General features: G+C 44.1%; 1 protein-coding gene across 1 annotated transcript in view; it reads left to right on the top strand.

Moving 5' to 3' along the window:
* LOC146865866 (adenosine 5'-monophosphoramidase HINT1-like) overlaps positions 1-22,491 on the top strand; it is a 77,772-nt gene that overhangs the window by 29,506 nt on the left and 25,775 nt on the right. The window contains exon 2 of the mRNA XM_085632716.1: positions 20,417-20,521. Coding sequence (XP_085488842.1) covers positions 20,417-20,521 — 105 coding nt within the window. The remainder of the gene's footprint in view (positions 1-20,416; positions 20,522-22,491) is intronic.

The following is a 22,491-nucleotide window of genomic DNA, read 5'->3' as shown; positions in this document are numbered from 1 at the left end:
CTTAGAAATCTATAAGTCTAAAGCAGCCTTTACAATCCTGAGGGCAGGGTACTTGATTCTAAGAGTGAAGGTGCCCCTGCATAAGGAGGACACCCCTACAGCCTACGGATTCCATTCTCCCAGGTTGTAAGTGAATCTGTCATATACCATATAAAGGGGTACCTCATAATTACGCGATGACCAGCTCAAAACTGGCTGCAACGAGTCCTATCCTGTTTGGTATCAAACATGTTGGAATCATACCCCTGGAGGTATGATTCCAAGCACTGGAAGAGCCCTCTGGTGAGTTCTCTATGCTCCTGGTATCAGTCTTCTAGAACCGGACAGCACAACATGGCTGCTGCTGACCAGAGACACGATTCTGCCCTCCTGCTGCTGAGCCAAGCTCAAGTAGGGGAAGGCAGAACAATAGGTATCCTGTCGCAGGGAGGTATGACCACCTCCCAGACAGGATTTAGTGTATTCGGGTGGGTGCGCTTGCTAGCGCCACTCAGTCTGCATGAGGGGCACATTTGGTGCCGCCTTGCATAGTCAAGTTCAAACCAGCTCTGGGAGCCGTTGGCTCCCGCTCTGGTGTGAAACTGGACAAAGGACTTGGGAGTAACCTCCCCACTGTCCAGACCCTCCCCTGTGAGGGTCCCCTGAATCATCCCAACCCTTTCCTTGGGGTACTTAAGGGCTTACCTGTGGGTGGGTCCCTAGATTCATTGTGAGACACAATTCAATTCAATTCAGACACCACTTCTACCGTCTGGGCACTCTGGACTTCGTTTGGACTCCCCTTCATCTCCCTCCAAGTCTGATGCATCGTCTCTCCTTGAGCACCATCTAGGAACCTTCCAAGTCCTGTGGGCATCAAAGACACCTGAAGGAATCTCCCTTGAAGTGAAGGAGTCACTTCCCTGCATCTACAGGCACTGCAACTAAGCTGACTAGTGTGCTGATCCTGAGCTCTTACAGCTCCCAAATGTTGAACAACACAGGTGGTGGTTCTCCACAGCTCTCGAGGCCTGCCTACCCTCTTGCCAAGTTTGAGGCCAGTATCCCTTGTGGGAGCCACAGGAACTGAACTCCTTGTGCACTGCGTCGACTAGCTGTTGCCGCGGCATGTGAGCTTCTTCTATCAAGATCTCCGGGCTCCAATTCGCCCCAACCTCAAGCCTTTCCAGTGACCAGAATCTTTGTCCCCACTGCATTATTTGCATCGCGACCTGCATCTTTTGGTGAGCTGCACAAGGTCCTCTTGCGACTCCAGTGCCTGTGTGTCCTATTGAGGGTCATTTTTGTTTCTGTTGGACCCTGCTGTTCCCGACATTGCACCTTCTTTGACATTCATGTTTGCTGTTGCCAAAGCTTGTTGTTTCTTTCCGATTGACACATACCCCTCAACTCCCATGGCTTCTGCTCTCCCTCAGCGTTTCCTTCTCGCAGTTGTAGAGTCAAGGTCACCGTCCACTCTCATGCAAAAACAGACTTCGGTGGGCATTCGTCTTCTAGGTTTCTGGCTCACTCCTAAGTGACAGACTCTGTACTCTCTGCTTGCAGGTACCTCTCTACTAGAATCCACCTTTGGATTCCACCAGACACTTTCTCCTTCTCCAGAAGCTGCACTTTCCACAAAGCCTCCATTGGGAACAATGGCGGTTTCCGACACCACTTCGCATCTATGCACCCGACTTACCTGGTGTAGGTAACGTGGGTACTAGGGTATCCACGGGTAGGGTGGTTCTCCAACCTTCTGCCTTCCTCAGGGCCCACTGGGAAGAGTCCTTTTTCTTTAAAATTGCAACTGCGACTTACACGTTGATTTGTACGGAGAACGCGGTGTTCCCACTCTGCACACACTATGCGTGGAGTTCCTAGTCACTCACCTTGAGTGGTTTCTTGGGTTTCTGGCTCTTCTACGTCCTCTGGACATTGTATTGATACGAGTCGTGGTTCTGATACCATTTTCTTAATTTAATTAAAGAGAACAGAGGCTAACAGTATGCAGTAACCTTATATTGCTGCTCCAACATTGCAGGGCTTTAAAGAATATTGAATACATCATAAGTAAAACATTCCAACATTAGAATGTCGCAAATTCACATTGTTCCATGACAACGGTGGCTCTTACTCTTCAAGTTGTACCTAAAACCAGGTCTTATTTCAGTTTCCCCCAGAACTTATTGCAGAGAGTTATCTGAAATAAAATGGATGCCAAGTGATACTGACTGGAAATAAAATTTCATGTTGTAACTCTAATCATTACATAAATATAGAGCTGCTAAATCACTACAAGTTGTAAACTATATTATTAATCTATCAACGTTTAAGTCCAATAATACTGTAATAAATATTCGTGAACATCTAAGCATAGAAATGCTCAGAATTTAACCGTATAAAAAATAGGGTGTGGCGGGAGGGATTATGGTAGCCTCTGTTGTCTTTAATGAAATCAAAATTCTCTCTGCAAGGTTATTGGAGAATCGCCATTTCATTACAAAACTAAAGGCTACCATTATGCACCACATTGTTCACTTGTTCTACAGGTCTAAGGTAAAGATGAGCAAAAGTGCTAGCATTTACCAGATATACTTAAAGCCGCAGACTGGTCAGTGTACCTCCTGCCCAAAATACCTTACTGGCCATTGACGCTCTTGACGAGTGTGCGCCAAATCTAGTTAAATCTATTCCTTCCTTGGACATCACTGTCCTTACCCATCTAGAGATGGTAGCTGATGTCACTGCTCTGAACAGTTTAAAAAATGAAATTAATAATTGTTCTTTATCATCTGGTCTGAATTCTAACATGGTTGGTCCATAAACTTTCATACACCTTACCACACAACTTTTGACAGCCCTCAAAGGTCGGGTAAAATGTTTTCTGACTTTGTTTTTGTTCTTTTCCATATCTCAAAATGAACCCCATCTGGAGTGTAGTATCTATTATAAGATTCCAGCGCATTTACATCTGATACCCTTCTAAATGAAATTAAACCTAGAAAGGTTGTCAGTTTGAATGATATTAGTCTTCTAGAGAGGAAGCGATTATCCGGCGAAGATTCAAATAGATCAAAAACTAATTTGACATTCCATAAGGAATTGTACCTGGCCTTGGGCGGACGTCTAAGTAATACACCCTTCATTACCCTGCAAATCAAGGGGTTGCTACCAATTGCAAAACCATTCACTAAAGAATGTGCAACCGAAATACCTGATCTGTAGCAGTGTACCATTCTGTAAGACAGACGCAACCTAAACAAATTTGCGAGAATATCCTACTTCCACTACAGGAGTTTCCATGGGATCCAAATTCTGTTCCAAGCAACAACTACAGATTTTTTTTTTCCATACTCCTGTATAATCTCTTCCTAGTGCCTGGTGCCCATAACTTGTCCTAGAAGTCCTTCACCTCTCCTGAAAGCCCTGAATATCTTTTGGATTTCCTGAAATCTTCCAAATAAGAAGGTTCAGATTTCCTTCTTGAATCCGAGGCTGTTCCTCCCCATCCTGTCCCTACAGGCCTACAGTGCCCGGTATTAGGCGTGGAAATTCTATTGATTGCTCCATTACTCCATCCGTACTTATGTGTTCCAAAGGGTGTCACTAGAATTATCTGGGATCCTTCCTTCCTTACTTTCAACAAGACCCATTGAATTGGTGCGGAAAGAGGGAAAGCATCACTGTTCTCAGCATTCCAGTTCTGCAGTAGAGCATCTACTGCTATGGCCTTGTGGGGTGGTCTCCAACTGTAAAATATATCTGGAACCCAGTCTGCTTGCAAACAGGTCTACTGTGAAAGGGCCCCATAATTCTTGAATTTTTCCAAAGAACTTCATGTTCAATTTCCAATCGCTGGAGATACTTAGAGTTCCAGTCTGCTAGTTTGTTCAGGAGGGCTGGAATGAATTCCGCCTTTAATATGATCTTTTGACCTCAACAAAAATACCGGATTCTTTTGGCTAGGTCAGCGAGTTTCTTTGACCTTGCTTTCACCAGGCAGTTGATATAGGAGACTGCTGTGAAATTGTCTAGTCTGATTAGGACACTGCTGTTCTTTAGGGTGTCCTTGAAACTCGTCCGGGCATTTAGGCCTGCTAACATTTCTAAGCAATTTGTGTAAGGAAAGTTCCTCTCTAGACCATTTTCCCCCTGTCTCTATCTCTCCCAGCTTCGCACCCCAGCCCGGGTTGCTGGCATCCGATTCTATGCCAAACTCTGGGATATTTCCAAAAATTGCTTTCCCATTCCACCTGTTCAGGTTACTCACCCTCCAATAGAGGTCCTCTCGAGCCTCCTGGGAAAATGGGACTGAATCTGAAGAGCCCTGTAATGTAAGGGGCCCGGAGAAGCGGCTTGATATTGAGGAGGACAGTAACCTGACTACTCTCGCTAAACCTTTTAGACTCCCCACATCTTTAGAAAGAACATAAGCTACTACTTTCTTTAATTTTGCTTGCTTCTTCTGAGGTAAAAGCAACTGAGACTTGTTGGTATCTACCTGCAAACCCAAGAATTCCAAATTCTGTGTTGGAACTAGAATAGATTTCTCTAAGAGTGTCTTTGTCTTTGACCACTTGTCAGTAATTCTTTTCGATCTTGAGACATCACCAGTATGTCGTCTAAATATATTACTAGTCTTACTCCCCTTCTCAGTGAGACCACAACTGGCCGTAGAACCTTGGTTAAAAACACCATGGGACTGAGGAAAGACCAAAAGAAAGACAAATTAACTGATATAGGGTGCCCTTCCAACTGAAATGTAAAAATGTCACTGTGTGGGTCCATCAGGATTGTGAAGTAAGCATCTTTGAGATGTAGCTTTACAAGCCAGTCTCTCTTGTGCAAGATGCCCCTTAGAAGGTGGATTTCTTCCATCTTAAGGTGTCTGTAAACCAAAAATGTGTTTGATTCTTTCAAATTTATGACTTGTTGCTAGCCCTTGTCTGTTTTTTTTCACTAGAAAAATCGTACTTACAAAACCTCTTTGAATTCGTCACTTTGCGGTTTACTCCTTTGAGTAACATTTGTGTTACGCTGAATCTATTAGAGTAGAATGCACATGATCCGTGAAAAGTTATCTTGGTTTCTTCGTTTAGTAAGGCATATTGCAAAAGTCTATTTTGAACCCCTGCCCGGTTTGTAAAACCCATGAAGCTTTTTGTTATGTTTGACCATGCCTCTGGGAAATAACAGAATCTTACCTCTTCCTTTGAGTGGGAAGAACCAATCTGAGGATAAATTCTTACCTTGATCACCAGAACCCTGGTATCTGCCTGTTTCGTGAGCAGGGGTTTCGAGCTCTTTGTGGGAACAAGTTGTTGCTTCCATGGTAGCCTCTTCCATAACCCTGTTGGTCATTGTTTCAGTAGAATTGGGACCTTTGACCATGGCCCACAGCCAGTCCCCTCCTTTCAACCCTGCCGAAAACTCTATTGTTAAGCATGGGTCGCATGTTGCTCTGTGCTTTGCTAAAAGCGGAGAATGTAGATTCCTATTTCCCTAGTGTTTTGATCAAATATTCTCCAAAAAGAAGGCAGTTAGTGTCTCATTGGGAATCCTTGTTGGCCAAGTCACCCAATTTGTGGTTTATTCTCATCAGAAGAGCTCTTTGCCTTTCGGAGATTAAGCCAGCATTAGCGTTGTCTAGTAAACCTAGAGCTTGTTGACTCCTTCCTCTGAGCAATTCGACATCCACTGGTATTGGTTTGCTCTAAGCTTCCTTGACCTAAAATATCAATAACTGTATATTCACACTGTTTAAGACCGCGTTCCAGACCCTTTTTAGGGTGCCTTACTGTTTTTAAAGAAGGTCATCCACTCTGGGTCGAAGTTTAGCACCTTTCCATCCTTGTTATCTAAAAAGGGTCCTGGGCGTTCTACCCGCATATGTGTCTCTTTGTCAAATGGATTACGGATCCAGAGCTTGATAAAGGCAGTGATGTGGTCTAAAGGCCACCATTTGAGCCCTCAATGGTGTAATGCGGGTGGGGTTAAACATTTAGACACCAAAAACGTCTCTTATGGCCTTTGAGGTGGACCTTGTGGGTCGTCATACAGGAAATTGTTATCAAACGTTTCTAGTGGGTCAAATATATATTGATCGACCTCTTCCTCCCTATCAATGTCAAAGGGGTATTCCTTATCAGTTACAAGACTGTTCTCTTGTGCCATAAAGGCTACTTGTTCCTTTTGTGTCACGAGGGCCACCCATGCTCTTTGCTCCAAGGAGGACACCCGGGTCACCTGTACCGCTCTGGCTACCCAATGAATGATCTAGATCACTTGCAGCACCCTGGCTGCCCATGGTGTTTGGATTTTTTGTAGGCCTTACCTCGCCTTTTAGGCAGAGGTGCATCATCGTGTGAAGATACTGAGGGGAGGGGGGGGGGGGGTCTTCAGTTATATTGTCATTTACCAAGTACAACCTCTGCCGCCTCCTTTACGGTACACTTGAATTCCCTCTCAAAATGTTTTTTAAACATATCTTGATTAAGGGGTGTGTGTATTCATTGTGACTCGTATGTCCCTTTCTTACATCCTTACCAGGTTAGGGTACCAGTACAGTTATAAAATATACAAATATTGTTTCCTTATTGTTAAAAACCTTAGTAGATAAATGGGGATTTGAGTCTACAAAATGCTTTTCTCCTTTTTTGGATGGATATATATATATCTCCATATATCCTACTGGCAGTCACCAGTAGGTAGTTATAGTTAGGACCTATTTTCCATAGGAAATCCGCAACATTCTATTTGGAATAACGTTGGCGTCGATTGATGAATCTTTGCGAAATTTTCCAAACTTTTGGCCAGCTCCGGTCCGCTCCTATCCTGAAAATTTCACGGTGATTCGTCAAGCGAAGGCTGAGAAAAAAGGGGTGGTCCCAAAACGTGTTTTCCCCATGCATTTTCCCATAGGACCTGTTGACGCAGCTACAGCCCGAAGCGCTGAATGGAATTACACCAAATTTGGCAAAGAAGGTAGTCCTCAGTTCAGACTCGTGCCTTTTGCTTAAATGGTGTAAATCCGTTCAGTAGTTCCTGAGAAAATCAAAAGTAAAATCACATATATATCTGGGCGGAGCCTAACCACACATCTCATCGTGAGATCTGATTGGCTGTCAGCACTTCATCCAAGAAGTGTTGGCAGACATCTTGGGACCAATATACATGATAGCACCTCATTAAAAAGCATTGCAGTTAATAGAAGGTTTTAAGACTTTAGTTACATTATAAATCATTTGTTGATGGTACCATACTCCTTTTAGGAATTGTGGTGTGTTCTAAGGTGATTTTACCATGTGAAAAAGCCTTCTGTTGTGATATCATGAATCATGTTTGAGAGAACTATTTTCTCATGCTTTTCCCACAGAGGTTTGGAAGGTGATCTATAAGCTAAACTGAGAGCATATTTTCTGTAAATTCACATTTTCTTTCTCAGTCATGTAAGCATGAAGTCTGACATTCTCAGTAAAACATGTACATCCAACAAGGGCAGAGACTGTCAGTTGATTCCTTTGTGTTCCACTGCAGCTTCCCAGAGTGTTCTTAAGAACAACTAGAGCGCTAACAGTCCTACTTATGACAAACGTATGGCACACCTGAAGCCATCTTGGTTGGAATAAAGTGGTAACTCTTAAAACATTTAATTTAAAAAGGAACAAAATGAGGGGGTTCATTTTGCCATAGAAATTATGATTAGTGCTGCAGAAAGAAAAATTAGGGCACATTTTGACTTCTCAAATCCTCTTCTATTTCATAAACAAATTCTGACATGCAGACTGAAACATGCACTTTGAATACCAGCAGCAGACTTCCCTGGTGAGCAGTAGTTTTACTACAGTGATCTAATGAGCAACTAGAGTGCTAACATTCAGAATTTATGGCAAATGTGTGACATATCTGAATACCTTCTTGATGGAATCAAAGTAAAAAACTGAAAGCATTTCCTACTGAGGAGACTGCAGTAAATGAGGAAATTAGGAAACTTCATAACAAATCTCCGAAGATGGCCACCAGACACAAGAGCCTAAATGCAGCACAAATATCACCCAGATGTGGCCAACATGTAGCCCAATGACAGAAGTGTGCAAAACACTTATTTTTTGCGTATTTGCAGTTTTATATAGTGCAGACTTGTCAGCTATTGGAGTGCTTTACATGAGCATTGATTACATCACACAAGATCAAATTCAGTTTGGTTGTAGACGTGGGGAGACTAAGTGATTTGACCCGAATCACAGAATGTTGAGCTGAAGCAGAGACTCCAACCTGGTTCCCCAGTTGCAAAGTCTGCAGCTCTGGAAGTAACACCACATCCTCTCCCCTAGGTGCAACATTTAATCAAGTGGTCAACTGGATAAGAAAACAAAGATTACAAATAATTTAAAAGTTCTTTGTCGCTATTTGAAAACTCAGAAAATATGTCCTCATTTTAGTTTTTTAGAGCACTAACCATAATTTTGATGCAAATAAGACCCTCTCATATATGTAATTTCTAAAGGAAATACTCTAGGTATTACAGTTTTGATTACATCAAGATGACGTCAGGCGTTCCACACTTTTGTAATAAATATAGAATGTTAGCAATCTAGTTATTCACTGGGATACTGTTGAGAGGCAGAGACCAGGGGCACGGACTCTGAAAATTGAAGGCAGGTAGGAGAGTGCAGAGGCAACAATTTGACCACACTGGGCAGGCAGGAAGGGCAGTGGCAGCACAACAGACTATGGAGGGCAGTGGAAAGGGGGGCAGGGGCAACAAACCAACAATACAGGACTGGCAAGAGAGGCTGTGGCAATATAATACACCATTGTGGGCAGAAGGAAGAGGCAGTGGTAGTACAACCATACATGCCAACAGACCCATTTCAGCCAGGAAACGTCCAATGTTTTTAAGCTCAAATGGGCTTTATTTGATCTGTCTCCTGTCTACAATCTCCTCTTTTTCATTGAAACTCAAAGGGGAAAATCAATGCACCAGGTTTTTTGTTCCAAATCTCCCTCTTACCAAGTTCAAAATGTTCGCAAGTATGGTACATTGGATCATGGTAGGCAGGAGGAATTGGGGTAGGGACATGGACTCGGATAACAGAGGACAGGAGGGACATGGAGAGGTGACCCAAACTGACCCTACAGGGCAGGCATCAGGGTTTGCAGCAGCACAATACACCACACAGCGCATGCGGGACGGAAGTGCAGCACAACAATCCATAGAAAGCAATAGGGAGGGGACAGGACCATGCACATGGACAACAGAGAACAGAGGGGAAAGAGGCAATGGTAGCTAGCTGACCATAATGGACAGACAGGAGAGAAAGCTGCAGCATAACAGACCATAAAGGGCAGGAGGGACGGATCAGGGGCATTACAATGGAACAGACAAGCCAGGAGGGAGGAAATAGGGGTCTGCACATGGAAACAGAGGCCTGGGGGCAAGGGGGCAGGGCAGGAGCAGCAAGAGGATCATGGAGGTCAGGCAGGATGGGCACTAGAAACAAGACACACCATGGAGAGCAACAATGAGACTATGATGGCATACACACAGACCATGGAGGGAAGGTGGGAGGCGGTCAGGGGCAGCTAGCTGACCACACAGGGAAGGTGGGAGGGGGCATGACAGCACAGACGACCATGCATGGCAAGCGGGAGGGTTCGTGGCAGCACAATGGCTATGATGGGCAAGAAGGAGGGTGCAGGGGCATGCACAAAGGACCATGGAGGATAGAAAGGAGGGGGTCAGGACCTGAGCACAGACAAGATAGTTCAGGGGAAGGGGCCTCACAACAGACTGCGCGGGGCAGGCAGGATGAGCAGTTGCAGCACAACAGACCAGGGATGGCAGAAGGGTGTGGCAGTAAAATGGACCATGGAGGATAGGAGGAAGGGGATAGGGGCATGGCATGTGGACAGGCAGGGTGGAGGTGGCAGGGACAGGTTACAGTCATCTGACAATGCTAGGCAGGTGGGAGGGGAGTGTTCGCCATAAGTTGGCAGGGTATGCTCAGACGTGAGTCCCTTGCTCACTTTGCCACTGGATTCAAGCAAGCCTGGCTGAAGACGGCTGAAATGCCAGAAACCGGTCCTAGGAAGCTTGTTTCCGGTCCAGGGAAGACATGGCTTAGCACTTCGGGCTGGACTGTTCCCATGAGGCACAGGGTCAGACTGATTTGCATATGGCCATATCTGAACTGGGGTGGCAGAGTGGGCTAAAGAACGGTGATGGATTAAACCCAGATCAGTTGACTGGGGGTGAGTGCTTGCAATGTTCAACACTCCGTCCATCATTTCCTTTGGATTTTGCTCAACAGAACACTCAGCGTAGATAGGAGTGGCAGGTCCATGGAACATGGTGGGCAAAAAGGATGGAGCAGGGGCATGCACAAAGACATCGGAGGGCAGGGGGAAGGAGAATAGGGGCAGCAGGCTATGCACAGAGGCTAAGCAGGAGGTCAATGATGGGCCATAGAATTGGGCAATGGAGGGCAGGAGGAGTGGACTGGTACATCATGCTAAATGGAGGGCAGTGGCAGCACATCAGACCATGCATGGCAGGAGGGAGGAGGATTCAGACAACAGAGGATAGGGAGGAGGTGGATGGGGCAGCAAGCTAACTGTTCAGAGAAGGTGGGTATTAGCAACTTTATTGTTTTTAAAATGTGTGTCTGTGCGAACTACTTAAAATATGAACAAGTATGCAGCATAATCTCCCTTTTATTCAGGAAGAAGAGGACGTTTGTGACTGTGACTCCGGGCTCACTTGGCAGAAACACCCCCCTGACCCTCCACCCCCCCCCCCATCGCAAAATGTAATGCCCGTGAAACGGGTAGGTGGACGCAGTGTTATATAGAACATAGTCCTGAGAGCACGATTGAAAATTAAAGCTAGATATAGTATATGGTATAAACTATGCACCAAAAAGTGTGATATAAGATGAACCGGGGCGTGAAATATAATATGCAATACATTGTGCGCAATGACAGATTCATTGGAGAGCGCGAGATAGCACAGGCACTAGCGCGTGCTATGCAATATGCTCCTTGGAGTGTAATATGCACAGGGCAGTGTTGTGTAACCTAACTAGTCTCTAAAGTTGTAATATAAAATATGTGCTGGGGAGTGTAACGTTGCATATGCACTGTGACAAAGATATGGATCCCAGATTGTAATATGTATGGCATAGCGCTGTGCGTTATAACAGGCATCGAGGAAGGCACGTTAGCTGGGGCAATATAACCCGTGCGAAGGCAAGTGTGGCATGACATATTCACAGGGTGGTGTTACAGTGCACATGGGCTAGAGAGTGTCATAGCATACGCACTAGCTGGTGGAATACAACACAGAGGTGTGAGGCAATCGGTGGGCACAGGTGGGTGTAACACAGCATTGGGCTCAGCCAGGAGCACGCTGTGACTCTCAAGTGAGGTTCGTCTCCTTTCCAGAGAGTAAAATAAAAAGTATTACACATCCGGCGGTGGATGTGTGTTTTATTAACCGTGAGGGGGGTTTCTTGCATAGTTTGGTCGAATTTTTGTCGAATCCCCTTTGAATGTCTTGGTGTGCATGTATATTAAATGTGCCCGTCAATAGCTACCCATGTTTGTATAAATAAACGACAAGGGTGTCTACTTGGAGATTACCCACCGGCGGGGGCGCCGGGATTAGGCACGGTAGGGCGTCAGACACGTCAGAGCTTCACAAGCGGTGTAAATACATTCCATGTAGGTTCATTCTATGCATAGTCTCCTTTTAATGAATATCACGCAAATCGTCATGGTGATAGGTACATACGGTTTGTCCAGCATGTCCTAGGTGTTTCTATAAATATATATATATTTTTTTTTTAAATAATAAAAAACAAAGGCCGGCGCCGGGGGATGGGGTCCCCGGGGCCATAAGTGGCCTGAGGAGGGGGGCAACGCAGCCCCCTCCTAAAGAATTAAATTTTAAAAAAAAGGCCATGACCCGAGGGTTGGGGTCCCCGGGGCCGATTAAGGCCGTGGGAGGGTCAAATTTATTTTTTTAAACAAAAAAAATTAGGGTGCAGGCCCTGGGGGATGGGTCCCCAGAGCCAGTAAATTAGAAAAAGAAGGGGGGCCACACAGCCCTCCTTCTTAAAAAAATAAAATAAATAAAAGACCGGCATCGCGCTGGAGGCCACGCCCCCTTATTGCAGCACTCTGCAAACACGCTCCCTGGCCAGTTGTAAGTTGGGGAATTAATTCCCCTTCAATACTGAGGGTCCCTGACGGGCAACTAGCCCAACAGGTATCTCCAGTATGCGCCAGGGAGCTGCGTTGCAGACAGGTGTTCTAAGGCCACGCCCCTTTTTCACCTCTCTGCAACGCAGCTCTGTGGCGCTTACTGGAGGTACCTAGTGGGGTAGTTGGACCCTAGGGACCCTCAGGATTCAAATGAACTTAATCTCCCAACTAAAAACGGCCACAGGGCGTGTTTACACAGTGATGAAGGGAGGGGACGGGGCCTGAGGTGACGTGTGCAAACAAGCCCTGTGGCACGGTTTAAGTTGGGAAAATAATTCCCCTTCAATCCTGAGGGACCCTGGGGGGCAACTAGCCCACCAGGTGCTTCCAGTAAGTGCCACTGCTCTGCGTTGCAGAGAGGTGATGCAGGCCGTGCCCCTTTTTACACCTCTCTGCAATGGCGCTTACTGGACGTACCTAGTAGGCTATTTTGCCCCTAGGGATCCTCAGGATTCAAGGGGACTTAATCTCCCAACTTAAACGTCCACAGGGCGTGTTTACACAGTGGGGAAGGGAGGGGACGGGGCCTGAGGTGACGTGTGCAAACACGCCCTGTGGCGCGTTTTAAGAGGTAGTTTTAATCCCCTGCCCTATTATATACTAGGGGCTTACAGTGGAGGTGATGCTGATCAGAGGGGGGACCCCAACGCATAGTGTTCCCTAGTGTATGTAGGTGTTTTCACTGTATTCTGAGTGTCTTTTAACATAGCACTGGCTCTAGGACTGGTTAGTCAGACTCCGTTACCACCAGTATCCGCCTGAAAAAGTTGAGGGTACAGGAGGATTTTGCAACAAGGCTTCTTTCTGCTCTTCTTTTTGTTCTTTCTGCACGTTATCCTTCTTCGTGCACTTTTCTACGTCTTTGAGGACTTCTGTTGCTTCTTTCTGCATTTCTTTTTGTTCTTTCTGTGCATTTTTTCTTCTTTCTTCACATGTCCTATTAGAATTTAAAAAAACCTTTGAAATTCACTGAAAAATCCATAGGTGTCAGGGGCGTTATAGTTAGCTGGACTTTTCACTCGTACAAAACCATTGAAATTCCCCCGTTATAGTTAGTTCAGCTAACTATAACTCGCGCGCCCGCAATGCTCTGCTGATGACGTTAACATCACTCATGACCTGGTCAGTGACATCACTCATGACATCACTGATGACATCTCAAATGACATCACTGATGACATCATCCTTGTGATAGTGGCAGACCTCCTCTCCCCCTAATATAACCTTTGATACACACATTGAAAAATAGAAACTAAAATTTTCAAAACAATGGACATACCAATATCGGTTACAACTACCTATTCAGTAATTCTAAGATCCACTCATTCACCAACAGTCCTATACAGTCACTCATACATGTACTCACTCATCATATGTACTCGTACACCTATACATCCTGTTACACAACGCCACTCATCCATAGAGTTACTCACACATAGTCACTCATGCTAATAAAGAATCAAACATCCATTTACTTGCATATACAGTTATACACGCACACCACCACACTTACTTCTACAGAAACTTACACATACTTAGTCTTTTAAATAATCACTTATAGAAACACATACTTATTCATACAGGAACTCTTTCAATCTCTCACTCTCACATAGACTCACTTATATACACCAATAGTCACATATACTAGTTTAAAACATATGTAGTTACTCATAAAGACACTATTGAGGCAGTCATTCACTCACTAACACACCCATGCACACACTCATCCACCCATACAGTCCTGCACACATGCTCTCTTCAACACATACAAACAGTGAGTCACTCATTCATGCACCTATGCACTACGTAATACCCCCCACCGAACCATAGACACTCAGACACTCCTACTGATACTCAAAAAACCAACTAATAACCTATATAGACACTCATGTAGCTACTCACCAACCCATGCAGCCACTTATACACAAAGTTAGAGACTGATACAGATATTTACATATTTAAACATTACTCACTAGGCCATGTATTCACTAAGATACACTTAATCAGTGAGTTATACAATCAATTTTTCAAAAACCAATCATCCATTTAGACACTTATATACCCATTTATTCTTCCATCGACCTTGAGATCTACATATATAAAACATATGTAATTTTCAGAAAAACACACATTCACTGGATGATGTCATCAGTGATGTCATCAGTGATGTCATTTGAGATGTCATGAGTGATGTCACTGACCATGTCATGAGTGATGTAATATGTGACGTCATCAGCAGTGCATTGCGGGCGCGCGAGTTATAGTTAGCTGAACTAACTATAACGGGGGAATTTCAATGGTTTTGTACGAGTGAAAAGTCCAGCTAACTATAAAAACCTATGGTTTTTTCAGTGAATTTCTAATTTTTTTTTTAAATGCTAATTCCTAACTATAACGTGCCTGAAACCTATGGTTTTTCAGTGAAATATATATATATATATATATTACCTACTGGCGGTCGCCAGTAGGTAGTTATAGTTAGGACTCCTTTTCCATAGGAAATCCGCAACATTCTATTTTGAATAACTTTGGCGCCGGTCGACGGATCCTCGCGAATTTCTCAAAATAGGTGGGGCGCTACGCTCTGCTCCTACCCTGAAAGTCTCGGGGGGATTCGTCAAGCGGGGGCTGAGATAAAAGGGGGGTCCCAAAACGCGTTTTTCCCATGCATTTTTCCATAGGACCTTTAGACAGGGCTACAGCCCGAACGGCTGAACAGAATTACTAGAAATTTGGCAGAGAGGTAGTCCTCAGGTCAAGGAAGTGCCTTTTGTAGGTTTGGTGTAAATCTGTTCAGTAGATTCTGAGAAAATAGCCTTTAAATCAATATATATATCTGAGCCAGCTTACGGTACGCTTACCGTACGCGTACGGTGGCGTGCGCGAGCGCGATTCTGATTGGCTGTTACATCTAAGTAAACATTCGAATCGGTCGAAACCAGGAAGCGGCGGCCGCCATTTTCTCTATCGCACTCTGAGGGGGGGGCAGTAAATAAAGGCAAAAAACATATAAAGGGGCTGTTTAGACAGCGCCCATGCACATAGCCATGTTAGTTGAGTCCTCAAAGGCCAAAAACGGTAAATTTGTATTTTTTGAAAATTTCGCCGATTACGCTTACCGTACGCGTACAGTGCGCTTACGCTAAAAATTTTAATTAAAAAAAAAAAACTCTCTGTGCATGGCATATTATTGTCATCACTTACAAATTAAATTTAACAGATTACCTATCACAAGGAAGCGCATAATATGTCCTCCATGTGCGCACGGTGCGCAACGTGGGCACGCGGTGCGCGTAGCGCACTGCGTGCCCACCTTGCGTGTACGGCAGTAACTGCGTAAAGTGGGCGCGCGGTGCGCACCGCGTGCGCGCACGGAACGAACTGCGTTAAGTGGGCGTGCACGCCACGAATGGCGTAAAGTAACTTAGCATTTAAAAAACCGTACAAATTCACTGAAAAAACCATAGGTTTCAGACATGTTATAGTTAGCGGAAATTTTACTGATAAAAAACCAATGAAATTCCCCCGTTATAGTTAGTGCAGGCAACTATAACTCACGCGACCGCAATCTTCTGCTGATGACATATGTGTCTTTATGAAAAAAAAATATTTCTAATATATGTATAGCTAAAAATTTATGGAAGAAGACATGGGCAAATAAGTGTCTAAATACAGTATTCGCATCAGCAGAGGATTGCGGTCGCGGGAGTTATAGTTGCCTGCACTAACTATAACGGGGGAATTTCATTGGTTTTTTATCAGTAAAATTTCCGCTAACTATAACATGTCTGAAACCTATGGTTTTTTCAGTGAATATATATATATATATATATATATATATATATATATATATATATATATATATATATATATAGATTTAAATGCTATTTTCTCAGGAAATACTGAACAGATTTACACCACACCTGCAAAAGGCACATCCCTGACCTGAGGACTACCTCTCTGCAAAATTTCAAGTAATTCTGTTCAGCCGTTCGGGCTGTAGCTTGGACTAAAGGTCCTATGGGGAAAACGGGTTTTGGGACCCCCCCTTTTTCTCAGCCCCCGCTTGACGAATCCCCCGAGACTTTCAGGGAAGGAGCGGAGCGCCCCACCTATTTTGAAAATTTCGCGAGGATTCGTCAATCGGCGCCAAAGTTATTCCAAATAGAATGTTGCGGATTTCCTATGGAAACACGGTCCTAACTATAACTATCTACTGGCGACCGCCAGTTTATTTTTCTTTAGCCCTTGGTGAGTAATTATTTAAAACGTATCCGCACCTGGCAAGCTGGTTGCCAAGGGCCTGGTCACCCTGCCTGTTGCCAAGCGACAGTCTTTGTTTGTGGACAACTGTTCTATTCCCGTTGTCCTACTTCTGTTTCAGGTGCCGCTAATTTGGGACGTTTGTCCCTAATCGTGTACCATTCCCTCCAGCTGCCTCATTTTTTAGGTCAGCGGGAGGGCACTACTGTACGAGACTTGCTGTCTTCAAGGCCTTCCGGCATGTAATCACCATTCGGATTCTCAGTGCCTCTCCGAGGACCGCCAGCATCTAATTGTTGGTCGGGTCTCGGCAGAGTATGTAGGCAGCGGCCAACGCTTTTCTTTCTGTTTTTAGAGTGCGCAATTGTGTTTTATTAGTTCAGCTGCGGGGCGTGGCCTTTTGCAGTGTCCATGCGTGCTCCTGAAGCGAAGCACAACCATCATAATTTAATGGGAAATAAAGCTCAAAGGCATCGGCACCCAACCATAAATTGAAAGTCAAATACAATGTATGCGCACTTAACTTGTAAGTATCTTCCTATGAAAGAAATCTATTAAGACATTGTTCTGTTTAGAGAGAAAATAAAATGTATAGGTAGAAGCATTGCCTGCACTGCTAGGATATGTGAAAATGGTACCCTAACACAGCAGTAAGAGTGTAGTCCTAGGGCTATTGATGGCTAAAAGGCACCTAGGTGGCCATAACATGGGGTAGGGATGTATCCCATAAAGTGGCAACATGGTTGAGAGACTTGGCGCTGTGCAATACAAACTGACTTTCTCAGCAAATTGCTGCCTCACATTTGTTGCCTCAGACATATGGGGGCCAGTGAGTAGTTGGCTTGCAAGACCATTCCCTGAGTCAAGGCTTGTAGTAGAACTTGACTAAGAGTTCATAATGCTTGTTAAATATGCACTATAACGTGGCACAATGAGTAGAAGTATCTGAGGGATGAGTGAGGAGATAATAAGAGGCATCTGGTATAATAACATACCCAGTGAATGCACTTTTGTTGTCCCTTATGCAACTGTTTGTGAGGTGTATAGTTGGAGATGGCTATATTGATTTATTGTGTAAGTTATAAAGTTTGGGGAAAAAAGATGTTAGGAGTCAGCTGAGGGTGTATCAAGTCACCGGGCACTTTATGCAGAGATCTTTGATGTTCTGTAACCCACCTTGCTTGGTTCTGTTATGAAGAGTTGGGAGGAATTGCGTGGGAGATTGATCAACAGGTGCATAGAAAAAGGAGGGCATAAGGACTGGGATGAGAAATAGACTTTGCAGTAATCTGGTTTTTTAATAACTAGCATATTAGGGTTTTTGCACAGTAGAACTTAAGGTGTGGCAGAGATAAAAAAATAAATTTTAGTTAGTTGATATTAATCGCAGGAAGTTGTGGAACTGATTAAAGTGGAGAGCCACATGTGAAAGATGAAGAGGTCCAAGAGATTGTGGGCACGGGACCAGGCAAGAAAGGCCTCTTCCAGGAAAAAGTAGAGTATTATTTTTGTGGGCAGTAGTTGATCTCAGTCTTTCAGTATTTGAGCATGACTTATTTGTGAACTAGACAGTAATGCGTGGCAATGGGGTAGCTAGTTATACAGACTTGGATTGAGTCTGTAAATAATGAATTGTTGATAAAGTTGTGTTGAATCCACAAAATGTGATGGGTGGACTGAATGAGGCGTTCACTGAGAAGGCAATGGTATGGTGTGAGGAAAGAGTTCAAAATTATGTTTATTAATCTAGACTTGAAGCAATGATTGAGTTTACGGGTTGTGGGTGACATAAATGAGCTCAGGAATGTGCCATAAAGTGTGAACCGTAAGGTATGAGAACTCCGGAAGTAGAAGCTTGGTAACGTGTTTGGTGTGGTCTACTGTAGCAAAGGCAGGAGAACAAAAAGGATAGTAAGATTGGAAGAAAGTGATTGTGATGAGCAGACATGACACTTGAGACCTGGGAGAGCGCAGTTTTGGTGGCTTTTTTGTGGAAACTGTATTAAAGCAGTTGAAGTGCAAATGTACGGGGTAAGGTGTTGCACACTGTTTGCCAAAGAAAGGGAGTTGTGATGCTGGGCTGAAGCTAAAGGCCTTGAGGCCTCAGCATTGAATTGCATTAAGCTTCTTAAGCATGACTGGCCTAAACAGTTTTGAAAGAAGAGGGTGTGAGGGTATTATCTTACTTGTGGGAATAAATTGAATAGGTGAGTAAGGTGAATGCAGCTTTAAGGTTGAGAATGAAAGGTAATGTGGGCAAACCTTGCTAACTATCTGTCCAGGAGATGAGGGATATAATCCCAGGAACGCATTGTGCGATCCTGAGCAAGTTATTTTTCCCTGTACCAGAGTTATATTTTCTACTAAATGAGGAAGCTCATAGAGAATGAACAAATGCTAGCACAATGTGGTATGTAAATGACGCATTTACTGGGTGAGTTGGGCCATTAAGAAATGGGATAGCCTTTTTCAACTGGTGAGGTAGGGAGGAGGATGCATATGCTCTGTTGATTTGATGTTTTAAGGATTATCCATGTCAATGGCCGAAAAGAGCATGGCAAAAGCAGGTTTTAGGAGCTAATTGGCATACAGTTCTTTACACAGAACCGTGCACATGCAGTTTTCAATTAACTGGTAATCCAGGGTGGAGGCAAAGGTCTGGAGGGTGAAGTGGTGCATGGTTGTTAGAAGATACAGAGGGTAGAAGTCTGTAAAAGGCCACTGGATTGAGTCAGAACATTCAGAGATTAGATGGGGGCACTAATCGTGGACGGTACAATTGCTGGTTATCACTTTGCAGATTTCTGGAAAGGATTTCAGGTTTTAATTTGTGCTAATGGGAGGGGAAATGTGAAACTCGTGTGTAAGAACCTTTCAGTGCTTTGGTGCACCTACTGCCCCACTATCTGAAAATAATTGACTTCCGCACAAATTAAAACCTCCTAATTTCTTTTCAGGAATCGCTCAGTGCAGCTTCTGAATAGAGCACCACTCGCCATTAGTCAGGAAGTGTAAGGGCAAACACAGCACCTTTACCAAATGGCTTGCAGACAACCCAAGGGGCTTCAATGAGATGTTTTGGCTTGTCAGTAACTCCCACCATCTCTTTCTTGGGGTGTCCCTCACCTGCCATGGTGACCTGATTGCCTCCATTGTTAACATTTTAACCTTACCACCTCCTTGGCGTGCTTGCAGTGTTGCCTGGCTGCCAGTACCCTCCCTGTGTAGTGGTATGTTTTGAGGCACGTTTCACCAGGATTCCAAATATCCTGTGTGTAAGAGCAGATTACTACTCCACTCGGTTGTTCTGGCCTAGATTCTCTTCGCTGTACGTTTCACATGATGCTTTTGCCAGATTATATGGACCATGAGGTTTTGTTGTGAAAACTGCAATGCCCTGACTACTTTGCTGTGAAGGCTGAAAATATGTGCCTCTGTAGTATGATAACACCATGACCACTACAGACGTAAACGTATGGCTGTTTTATAGGTTTATTTAATGTTTTCCCTTGTTACCTGCAAGCTAACTGCAGTTAGTAAGGATCGGGTTTGTACATTGATGGCATTGTTTCCGGTTATACCAAACCCTCCCCTTGTTATTATCTATTTCCTTCATGTTTGCTCTTGTTGTGGAATGCCGAATCTATGGCCAGTATTACAGTGATCTTGTTTTGTAATGTAAAAGTTACTGATATCTTTCATTTATAGAAATAGATTTACATTATAACTTAACGTTTCTCATTTTAACTGTATTTTGACTTGCCAGAGCTTGAGGTGCAACCTAAAACTCTGCCGCACCCACCTTTTGTTGTCTTTCTGAAACAGGATATTTTTAATTCCCCTTTAGGTTGTATATATGCCTGTCAGTTTGTTATATAACTAATTGATTCAATTTCCTTTTCAGTGCATCGCCTTCCATGATATCGCGCCACAAGCCCCAATCCATTTTCTAGTCGTACCGAAGAAACCCATTATCAGGATGTCTGATGCGGCACCTGAGGATGAAGCTGTAAGTGGAAGGCATGAGCAATGTGCATTTGTCTGTTTTTAGGTCTTGCTTACCAGACAGCATAAGCTGTCTGGTTACAAAAGATCTGTTGTGGGCGTTTCAAAAACTTACATTGGTTTTAGAGCCCACCCATTGCTTACCATTGGCTTACTTTGTCTCTCTAATCTGCTTGCTTGTTATTCGATAGTTTGCCTTCCCTTTCTTCAGTTTGTCCCTTGACCTAGAGTATAGTTTATTTAGTATTCATTTGATTGAATGGTTTGTATCCTTCCTCTTACACCATTAGTGCTTTAAAAAAAAAAAAAAACTACCCGTCTTTCCCCCCCCCCCCCTCCCTTATTTTTATTTCATTCCCCCCCACCTGCATTGCTTCTTCCCACCTACTCGTGCTTTGTTCCTAAACCCCTTGCAGGCATTTTTTTCCATGCACTTCTTTTGGCAGAAACATCTGCAGCCATTTGCGGGCGGGTTCTCTGCTACTTCCGAAGCGCTTTTGAACACTTTACCAATTCAAGGGGCGTCGGACATCTTGGGTAAAAAGAAGGGGGGGGGGGGGGTGGATGGTGTTTGCGCTATTCCGTATGTATGACCATTCGTGATGACGCATGCACATGTCTGCAGAATGACGCGGCCTGTATATCTATTTTTGCTATTGCTATGTTGCTTCAGCAAAATGCACTTTGCTTTGTGCTGATGCTGCACAGCATTACTAAACAGCATTGGCAAAGCCATTAGGTCCAAAAGACAACTATTTACTTTGCCAATGCTTAATTGCTTTTGCTCCTTTTTGAACTGCTACAACTCTTTCACTACACGCGAACCAGCTGACCTATAAAAGTCACTTGAAGTGGCACAGAAGAATGCAGTTCCGGCTATCACAGGTATTTAAGATGTGCAGATGTCTTTTTCTGCAGCATGTTTTGTGACATTGTGAAAGTGTAAAAAATAGAAAATTGACATTAATCGTGCCCCGCTTGTGCCACGTATTATCTAGACACTTACGTTGATCTTTTCAATTTCTATTCTCAAGTTGACTACACTGATTCGAGATGTCTTTACAAAGGACAAAGCAAAAGACACACAATTGATGGACGGAATGCAGAACAAAACAACCCCCAGTCAAGAGATCTGGGTTAAACCTATCCTTCTTTTGCTCACCATGCCACCCCAGTTTAGACCTGGCTATATGCAAATCAGTCTTGACCCTGTGCCTCATGGGAACAGTCCAGCCCAAACTGCCAAGCCAGGTCCTCCCTGGACCGGAAACGAGCATCCTAGGACCGGTTTCGGGGTTTCACCCCTCTTCAGCCAGGATAGCTTGATTCCAGTGGCACAGTGAGCCCAGGACTCACGTCTGAGCATACCTGACGCACTTAGGGCGAGAAAGTACAAGACACACAATTGATGGACGGAATGCAGAACAAATCAAAACATTCATCCCTAGTCAAGAGATCTGGGTTAAATCCATCATTCTTTTGCTCACCATGCCACCCCAATTTAAACCTGGCTATATGCCTATCAGTCACGACCCAGTGCCTCATGGGAACAGTCCATCCCATGAGGCACAGGGTCAAGACTGATTTGCATATGGCTGGGTTCAAACTGGAATGGCGAGCAGAAAAACTATGGATTTAGGCCCAGATCTCTGTACTGGGGTGAATGTATGACATTGTGCTGCATTCTGTCCATCAACTGTTTTTGCATTTACAAAGGACAAAACAGATGCTTCATAAATACTGATCATGGAACAAGTTGAGACAGATCTTCGTTTGTTCCACCTTTTTGGGTGTTGGCACTTAAAAAAACAACCATTGACAGAGCCAAAAGGTTTGATGCCCTCAGTTGAGTGGTAATCAAAGCATTAAAGAATGCCAGATGCGGTGCAAAACAAAGTATTTCTTTGTGTATGCAATGTATGAACTATAAAAAATTAAATATGTGATTAGGGTGTACTTGTCAGGCCGCCCCTT

This window comes from Triturus cristatus, chromosome 2_1 (genome assembly GCF_964204655.1).
Source record: "Triturus cristatus chromosome 2_1, aTriCri1.1, whole genome shotgun sequence".
In the NCBI taxonomy this organism is placed as follows: domain Eukaryota; kingdom Metazoa; phylum Chordata; class Amphibia; order Caudata; family Salamandridae; genus Triturus; species Triturus cristatus.
This window is presented reverse-complemented; position numbering and strand designations above follow the sequence as displayed.